Raw genomic sequence first — 7178 nt, 5'->3', positions numbered from 1 at the left:
GGGGATATAGGAAAACTGAACGCCACCAATCAAGCAATTGACTTTGCAGAACACTGCACTCAAAAATATAGAAATGAAGTTTCTTCAAGTACACCTGGAATGGTCACCAAGCTAGAACATACCTGGGAATCTTAAAACAAATCTCAACACGATCAACGGCCCCTTGGGTACCAAGGAAAAGTGACCTGGAAAACCCACCCTGAGATATAACTTAATAAAACAATTAGAATTTAAAGACAAAGAACATATTTCTTCAGGGCTTCCAGGCAAAGAGGTGAAATAACTTAGAAGACCAAAGAATTAAACTGGCCTCAATTTCTCAAAAGCAAAGCAATAGTAATACAGTACTGTCAAGATAAGTTAAGGGAAAAATGTACGTATGAAAGGAATGATATCCAGCCAAGATACTCTTCAAGAATCAAGGCCATTGGAAGAACAGCTGAGTGTGCCAAAACACTCGTGCCCTTCCTGAGGAATTTAATAGAGCTGCACTGTCCAATTTGGTAGTCACCCCCCCCCCGCCATGGCTAGTTACAGTCCCGGACAACAAAGGTACAGAACACACTTGTCACCGCAAGGAATTCTGTTGACTAGCACTACACCAAATGCTGAGCTTCACCCAACCAAAACGGGTGAATGGGGAGACTGCAGCAACAGCCCGACACTGAGCATTTTATACACTACTGTAAAGCTAAGACTAACACAAGGCTGGGGTCACGGGTTGAAGGATAACATATTAAGTTGCCCTGACAAAGTAGAAAAACAACAAAAAAATGGAAGGAGAAGGGAAAGGAAAAGAGAAAAGATGAATAAGATCATTGGCCGCTATATAGGTAAAGGTGAGAGACAAATTAGATGTTATAAAAGATTAATAAAGAAAAAAAGTAGGGGCACCTGGCTGGCTCAGTTGGTGGAGCGTGCAACTCTTGATCTCGGAGTTGGAAGTTCAAGCCACACATTGGACTCAGAGATTATTTTAAAAGAAAATCTTTTTTGAAAACAAGGTAAATTGGTATAGGCATTACAGAAAACAGTATGGAGGCTGTTCAAAAAATTAAAGCTAGAACTACTATATGAATCAGAAGTCCCACTTCTGAGTACATACTCAGAAACCACTATCCCAAAGAGATATCTTCACTCCCATGGTCATTGCAGAATTATTCAAGATATGGAAAACAACCTAAGCGTCCATTGATGGCTGAATGGATAAAGATGTGTTATACACACACACACACACACACAGAGCACACACACACACACACACAACTCAACATCATTCAGTCATGAGAAAGAAGGAAATCCTACCATTTGCAACAACACGGATGAAACTGGAGGGCACTACGCTAAGTGAAACGAATCAGAAAGAGAAAGGCAAATACTGTACTCTATGATCTCATTGATATGTGAAATCTTTTTTTAAAAAGTCAAACCCATAGAAGCAGAGTAGAAGGTTAACAGGGGTGTGGAAGAAATGAGGCGATGCTGGTCAAACAGTACAAAGCCAGCTATGTAGAATGAATAAAGTCTAGAGGTCTATGGGGCACCTGGCTGGGTCACTTGGCGGAGTGTACAGCTCTCGATCTCAGAGTCGTGAGTTTGAGCCCCAGTTTGGGTATGGAGATTACTTAAAAATAAAATCTTTTTAAAAATCTGGAGAGTGAATGTACAAGCATGATGACTATACTTAATACTATATTGAACAATGGAAATACGATGAGAAAGTAAGTTATGGGTATACTCATCACACACAGAAAATGGTCACTACCTGAGATGATATGTTACTTAACTTGACTGTAGTAATCATTTCCACATGTACATGTGTACCAAGTCGTGTTGTAACCTTAAACATAAACAATTTTATAAATAAAATAAATAAAAGACAAAGAAAGAAAGGAAGGAAGAAGGGCTGCCTAAGGGTACTTACTATATGAAGTATTAACACAAAGGGAATTACCAGCATAAAAATAGAACCTTCCTAATTACCAGAAAAACTTAGAGGAAACACTAAATAGAGAAAGAAACAACAAATATAACAATCACACAGTGATTACATCAGAAGATAAATGAAAGAACTGAGACCAAACATATTTGTATTGTTTATATCATCAAGCAGTAACATAAGTAAGTGTAAATGGGTTTATGTCTGGAACGCCTGGGTGGCTCAGTCAGTTAAGCGTCCGACTTCAGCTCAGGTCATGATCTCGCGGATCGTGGGTTCGAGCCGTGCATCAGGCTCTGTGCTGACAGCTAGCTCAGAGCCTGGAGCCTGCTTCAGATTCTGTGTTCTCCTCTCTCTCTGATCCTTCCCCCCTGCTCATGCTCACTCGCTCTCTCTCTCTCTCTCTCTCTCTCTCAAAAATAAAAACATTAAAAAAATAGTAAGTAAGAAATAAATAGGTTTATATCACCTATGAACCGAAAAAGGTTTTCACATTACCTCATAAAGCTGAGCCCAACAATCATTCAAAAAGGCTAAAACTGGGGCACCTGGGTGGCTGTCGCTTGAGCATCCAACTTCAGCTCAGGTCATGATCTCACAGTTTGTAAGTTTGAGCCCCACATCAGGCTTGCTGCTGTCAGCACAGAACCTGCTTCAAATCCTCGGTCTCCCTCTCGCTCTCTGCCCCTTCCCTGCTAGCGCTCCCTCACTCTCAAAAATAAACATTTTTTAAAAAAGTTAAAATTAAAGAGGTAGATAAAGATTTACCAAATGAAAACAATATAAAAGCAGGGTCTGAAACCCTGATGCCAACATAGAATTCCAAAAACAATTATATGAGACAAAAGAGGATACTTTGTAATGCTGAAAGCCCTGTCCAAAATGAAGATTTAACAACATACAAGATATGTATAAATATCTCTGCACAAAGTGACACAGCAAAAGCCTGTATAAACCTAAACTATAAGAATACAAGAAATAGAAACATTTTCTAATGGGAAACTTTGAACATACCACTCACAAAATAAGACAGATTAAGTGGACAAAAAAATATGCAGTGATACAAAGGACCCAAGAAACATATTAATCAATAAGGTGAAACTTTTGGATATATACATATTAAACACTACACTCTGATCGCATAGAATATACTTTCTCTCAAGCACACATGGGACATTCACAAAAACTGATCATGTAGTAGGGCACAAAGAAGATAATTTCACTATGTTCCTTAAAATACAAATATTATAAACAAGGCCACCTGGGTGGCCAGTCAGTTGAGCGTCCAACTGTGGCTCAGGTCATGGTCTTGCATTCGTGGGTTCGAGCACTACATCGGGCTGTGGGCTGACAGCTCAGAGCGTGGAGCCTGCTTTGGATTCTGTGCCTCCCTCTTTCTCTAGCCCTCCCCTGTTCATGCTCTGTCTCTCTGTCTCTCAAAAATGAAACTTGAAAAATTATAAAAAATACAACTATTATAAACACCAATCACAATTAGTAAAGAGATTTAAGACTTAGAAATTGACAAGCTGATTCTAAAATTCATACCAAAAAAATAAAGGGGGGGATGCCCGGGTGGTTTAGTCAGTTGAGCATCCAACTCTTGATTTCAGCTCAGCTCATGATTCTTGGGTTGTGGAATCAAGCCCCCTGTTGGGCTCTGTGCTGAGCATGGAGCCTGCTTGAGATTCTCTCTCTTCCCCTACTCCCTCTCTCCTCCACTCGCATGCTCTCTCTCTCTCCCTCTCTCTCTCTTTCTCTCAAGTTTAAAAAAAAAGAAGGGATTTGGACTTGACGCAGGACCCAGGTATAACAATACACCAGACTGATGATATCATGATAATATCAGAAACTGAAAATCAAGCTAGAACTGACTGAAATGCAATAGTGGTGCGTGAGGAGCAGAGAAGAATTGATAGATCCGACGAATACCCAAGGGCCTACTCAAACGGAGAAATTTGTAAGAATACCTGGGCAGAAGCTATCCATGACATCCCACAGGCAACACGAAATGAACTAATGTTGGACTGCGCGCGTGGGTGAGAGCCAGAAACTGTCTAGAGCCTGAGAGGTCCTGTCATTCTTGGAACGTAAGAAGGTCTCAGGCCTTGTATAAACCATCTGCGATGCAATTTTCATTTTTTCCTGAAAGGAGGATTCTGTAGTCACTATGTCAACCGGCACAGAGATTTCGCTTCATAGGATGAAGATCAGGGATCTAAACTTACCCGAAAAGCCAAAGAGGCACCATTCGTTTCCATTGGAATGGCGAGTTTTGCAGCAATCATTACGCGTGGATTATACAAACTGAAGAGCAGAGCGAATACTAAATTTCCTCTGTTCACCTGATCCACGTGTGCGTGGCAGCCCAAGGCTTTGCTGTGGGAGCAATGATTCTGGGTACAGGCTATTCCATGTATGAGGAGTTCTGGGCAAAGCCTAAACCTTAGAAGAAGAGATAATGTTGGGGCGCCTGGCTGGTTCAGTTGATAGAGCATCTTTTTTTTTTTAATGTTTATTTATTTTTGAGAGAGAGAGACAGAGCACAAGTGGGGGAGAGGCAGAGAGAAAGAGAGGGACAGATGATCCGAAGCAGGCTCTAAAATATGCTGACAGCAGGGGCGCCTGGGTGGCTCAGTCGGTTAAGCCTCCGACTTCGGCTCAGGTCAGATCTCACATTTGTGGGTTCAAGCCCCACGTCAGGCTCTGTGCTGACAGCTAGCTCAGAACCTGGAGCCTGCTTCCAGTTCTGTGTCTCCTACTCTCTCTCCCCCTCCCCCTCTCATGCTCTGTCTCTCTCTGTATCAAAAATAAATAAAACAGTAAAAAAATTAAAAAAATAAAATATGCTGACAGCAGAGGGCCTGTCGTGGGGCTCAAACTCACAAACTGCAAGATCATGATCCGAGCCAAAGTTGGACACTCAACTGAGCCAACCCAGGTGCCCTCAGTCGATAGAGCATTTTGATCCCAGGATCACGAGCTCCAGCCCCACATTGGGTGTGGAGCCTACTGTAAAAGAACATTTAAAAATAAAAGAGGCTGTCGCAGTCTTAATGGTGGTGGTTGTTTTAGTTAGACATCTCATTTGAAGGTTATATGTTTATGCTCAAAATAAATCATTGGTGTCTGTAGTGCCTGGGTGGCTCAGTTGGTCAAGCATCTGACTCTTGATTTTGGCTCAGGTCATGATCTCATAGTTCGTTGCTTCAAGCCCTGCGTCAGACTTCATGCTGACAGCACAGCGCATGAGTGAGATTCTCTCTCCCCCCTCTCTGCCCCTCCCCTGCTCACACACACAATCTCTCTCTCAAAAATAAGTAAATGAACTTTAAAAGAAAAGAAAAACCATTACAGTGGGTCAGATAACACGGTAATTGAATATTGGCTTCCTTTCCCACAGGCTTGATTTGCCTGGTGACTAAATTACTAGTGACCAGTTCACCAACTGGGTCATTCAAAGAAGTCCAATTCGCATCAAAAAAACATCACTTTCAAATGCACTTGTGGTAAAATGCTCACCTTCTTAAACTCTTCTGATGAGATCAGTTCTAAAGAGGACAACACGTAAGCCCTGAAGTATTTGCAGTTGCTGCAGAATATCACACGCATTTGCTGTTATGTTGAAATCCTATGTAGTCCAGTTCACTGAACTTTTTTCTGCCTGCTTTATGGACAGAGTATTTCAGTTTTTAGGGCTGGTTGGCTACTGAAGACCCCTTTCAGAACAGTGCGTGGAATATAACATTACAAACCTCCCCATAACCCAAAATGTGTGTGTGTGTGTGTGTGTGTGTGTGTGTGTGTGTGTGTGTGTGTGTTTAAGCCTAAAAAGCTGATAAAAGGGCTGCTTCAAAGTAGTATTTATTCCAGGATCATACTTGCAAACATAACAATAATGTAATTATGGATCTCAGTTTAGCTCTTTGTAATTGCAAAATTATATTTATGCTGCTGTTATATTAGAATAATTTTAAATGTCAGGCACCTGGCTCAGTTGGTTAAGTGTTCAACTCTTGGTTTGGGCTTAGGTCACAATCTCATGGTTTCGTGAGTTCAAGCTCTGCGTTGGCCTCTGTGCTGACAGCACAAAGCCTGCTCAGAATTCTCTCTCTTTCCTTTTCTCTCTGCCTGTCCCCGACTTGTGTTCCCTCACTCTCTCTCTCTCTCTCTCTCTCTCTCTCTCTCTCTCTCTCAAAATAAGTAAGCTTTAATAAATATTTTTTAAAGAAAATAATAATTTTAGGGGCGTCTTGGTGACTCGGTTGAGCATCTGACTTCGGCTCAGGTCATGATCTTGGAGTTTGTGGGTTCGAACCCCACATTGGGCTTTGTGCTGACAGCACAGAGCCTGGAGCCTGCTTCAGATTCTGTGTCTCCCTCTCTCTGTCTCTCCCTTGCCCAACCCTGTTTTTCTCTCAAAAATAAAAAAACATTAAAAAAATTCTTTAAATAAAGAAAATAATTTTAAAGTCATCTTGAAATATAAAGCTGTCTTTTAAGTGCTAATGCAAAAGTAAATGAAAAACACTTCTTAAATATATGAAGTATGTTTATTTTTCCTGTAAGAATCATAAATGCTAATAAATTACCTAAAACGGAAGTGACTAATGATTTATGAGCAAGCTGCTTCGGTCAGACATTACAAACTTTGGTATACTCCAGAAGGCATTATTGCACTTGTGAAATTTCTCTTGTCTAACCTAAATTTACCTCCCATGGTGATTACATGGTAAACGTAGTGTTATTAAAGTAAGTGAACACATTAAAAAAAACCACTATTGTTGTCTACCCCTGGTACTAGCAAAAAACACAGCCTGATCAGATGACTTGGGTTTTTTTTTTTCTTATTTTTGAGAGATAGAGAGAGACAGTGTGAGCAGGGGAGGGTCAGAGAGAGAGGGAGACACAGAATCTGAAGCAGGCTCTAGGCTCTGAGCTAACTGTCAGCACAGAGCCCGACGCAGGACTCGAACCCACGAACATGAGATCATGACCTGAGCTGAAGCTGGACGCTTAACCGACTGAGCCACCCAGACGCCCCATGACTTGGGTTTTGCAGGGTGTGTGTTCCACAGCTGTCGGTACTGCTAAGCCCCTTTCTAATAAAATTACCCAAAAGAAGGTCATATTTGAGTAAGATGCTAAAAAAGAGTAAGCAGTCTCAATTGTAAAAAGCAGTCGCTCTTCTTCTTATGGTGGAAAAATTTATATTTAGATTCAGCCAGCTGGACTCACT

At 41.2% G+C, this 7178-nt stretch overlaps 1 protein-coding gene across 1 annotated transcript in view; it reads right to left on the bottom strand.

Annotated features, from left to right (window-relative positions):
* Window positions 1-4227, bottom strand: part of ZNF157 (zinc finger protein 157) — an 8941-nt gene extending 4714 nt beyond the window's left edge. Inside the window, exon 1 of the mRNA XM_029929647.1 lies at window positions 4168-4227. Within this exon, the coding sequence (XP_029785507.1) occupies window positions 4168-4227 (60 nt within the window). The remainder of the gene's footprint in view (window positions 1-4167) is intronic.
* Window positions 4228-7178: the final 2951 nt, after the last annotated feature.

This window comes from Suricata suricatta, chromosome X, assembly GCF_006229205.1.
Source record: "Suricata suricatta isolate VVHF042 chromosome X, meerkat_22Aug2017_6uvM2_HiC, whole genome shotgun sequence".
Classification (NCBI taxonomy): domain Eukaryota; kingdom Metazoa; phylum Chordata; class Mammalia; order Carnivora; family Herpestidae; genus Suricata; species Suricata suricatta.
The sequence above is the reverse complement of the archived record's forward strand: the minus strand, read 5'-3'. Positions and strand labels throughout refer to the sequence as shown.